We start from the raw sequence: 2,500 nt of genomic DNA, 5'->3' as shown, positions 1-2,500 counted from the left end.
GCAGAAGAAGTGAGTTGAAGCTTCAATTCAGGTATCATTCAAATACTAATTCAGATAACAACTGCGCTGTTATTCAGCCAGTGATGACGGACTCACCATGAACTTTAGATAACCGCCTCTTTTTATGTTATTTAATCCTGTTAGTTACATTGACTTTACTGATTGTCCACGTTTGTTTTTTCTTTTTTTTTCCCAATGTTCTTTTCAGTATTAATAGACCAGCACAAATCCGCTTTTAATCCGTCTTTTGGGGATTGTGGACCATTTAATACTGCATGCCCTGAACCCATAAATATACATATATAATAACATATGTTAGAGACAGGAACGGGGCTCAAATGTAAACCTATGGAGCAAAACAGGGATCCGCTGACAGTAGCACAACTGACCCAATTTTTCCATGAGGATCAGAAACACAATTCAGCGACGATGACCCGATTCCCCGCTGGGGTGTTTGCCGATCGATTGATCCGTGGGTTGTGCGTAGGTTGACCAGTCCTGGCGTAAGGAGCGCATCCTGAACGTCCCCCTGTGCAAGGAGGACTGTCACAGCTGGTGGGAGGACTGCAAGAATGACCACACCTGCAAGAGCAACTGGCACTATGGATGGGACTGGACCAGTGGTGAGAAAACACACACACGCACGCACGCACGCACGCACACACACACACACACACACACACACACACACACACACACACACATGTGCAGTACGTGCACATACAACAACAGGTCAATTTTTTTTCATGTACATGACCGCTTGTACAGTTAACATGTACATAATGACTTAATCTATAATTTCATGTCCGGGCCGCCAGGAAGGAGGCACACGGAGGAAATCAGTTCATAACTAAAAACTGTGCACTAGTGCAAATGCAGAGTCACTCACACCTCGTGCTTCAGGGTCACAGCTCATAGCTTTGGAATATCTGAGAGCCCTGAGGCAAATCGGGCCGCTCAAATACACAGTTGGCCAGCAGGGTCCTTCAAGGGCACAGTGCAGGAAAAAAAAAAAAACAACACTGCCATTTGCACACTCAGAATCAGGACCTGCAACCCCCAATGTTGTACTTTTCACAAATAGAGCCAGAGTGGTGTAGGGGGATGGGGCGAGCTAACAAACTACTTCTCTCTGTGTGCCAGGGGTCGTGTATTCTTTTTTTTTTTTCTGGCTGTCTGTGAAAGGGTTATTACTGTATTGAAACCGCTTCCTGTATCTAAGTCTATTTCTTCAATCATATGCCTCTGGTTTGGTTTGGAGAGGGATGGAAAGAGTTGAAACCACGTCCCCTCAAAGAGCCATAGAAAAGTCTTAATGATTCTTTATTGAATTCTGCTTGTGTGTGTGTGTGTGTGTGTGTGTGTGTGTGTGTGTGTGTGTGTGTGTGTGTGTGTGTGCGCGAGAGAGACAGACAGACAGACAGACAGACACACACAGACAGAAACTAGTGTGTGACCTTGCTTTTCCCTGTCTGTGCCTGGCTTACTGAGTCACTAGCCTCCCACCCCCGCATCGCCAGTGGCCTTCCTCTTTCCGTCGTACGGTCTAGGTCTGGTCCAAGTCCAGGTGGAGCTCTAACGCTATGCCCCCCCCCCCCCCCCCCACCAGGCATTAACCAGTGTCCTCAGGGCGCCAAGTGCAGGAAATGGACTGACGTTTACCCCACGCCCAAATCCATGTGCGAGGAGATCTGGTCCAAGTCGTACCAGTACACCGCACTCACCAACACCTCCGGCCGCTGCATGCAGATGTGGTTCACCGCACCGAACCCCAACAAGAAGGTGGCCGAGTACTACCTGAACAACCACGCCGCCGGTCAAGTACAGCGTGGCTTCACCCGGAGGACCCTCCTCCTCCTGGCAGCCGCCTCGCTCGCCTCCATGTTGTGAATAAAGCCGTCGTAGGTGAAGGAAGTTAGGAATCGTATGTGCCGCTATGTCTGTCGACCCATCATCATGTGCTACTGTGATTATTGATAACTTATGGACCCATTTATCATTAGAAAAAAACGATTTGATCTCTCCTACTTGTCATTGATTCTCAGCGTCTTGTATCATCATATCAAAAAAATTTTTTTGTGTCGGCCGCCACCCACCTTATTCAAAGGTCTTCATTATTTACAATTATATTTAACACAGCATTAGTTTTTTTTTGTGTGTGTTCAACAGCAGCAAAGAAAGAAAAAGCCATTCAATGTATTTGTGTTATGTATGTGTGTCTCTATATGCCGTTTCTATTGTCGGTGGCGCGGTCCACCTTTCCCAGCAGGAATTCAAGTTGGTTATGGTCAGTAAAATGCCGATATGGATGAGCAACAAACAAATCGATCAGAAGAAGAAGGCATACTTTCCAGGAAGTGACCGCCTTACAGCGAAGACGAGGGTAAACCCGGATGTTGAAAAGTAAACGTTGCAGTTTTGAATGGGGGGGGCTTGTGGTGTAATCCACCCAACACAGACAATGCTATGGATTAAAAAAACAAAAACAAAGGAGGTTTTG

The 2,500-nt window shown here is 46.7% G+C and overlaps 1 protein-coding gene across 1 annotated transcript in view; it reads left to right on the top strand.

The window, feature by feature from the left end:
- Positions 1–1,890, top strand: part of folr (folate receptor) — a gene marked incomplete at both ends in the record, with an annotated part of 2,569 nt that extends 679 nt beyond the window's left edge. The window contains 2 exons of the mRNA XM_080006601.1: positions 488–623; positions 1,610–1,890. Of these exons, the coding sequence (XP_079862727.1) occupies positions 488–623; positions 1,610–1,890 (417 nt within the window). The remainder of the gene's footprint in view (positions 1–487; positions 624–1,609) is intronic.
- Positions 1,891–2,500: the final 610 nt, after the last annotated feature.

This window comes from Zeus faber (assembly GCF_960531495.2).
Source record: "Zeus faber genome assembly, chromosome: 9".
Taxonomy (NCBI): Eukaryota; Metazoa; Chordata; class Actinopteri; order Zeiformes; family Zeidae; genus Zeus; species Zeus faber.
This window is presented reverse-complemented; position numbering and strand designations above follow the sequence as displayed.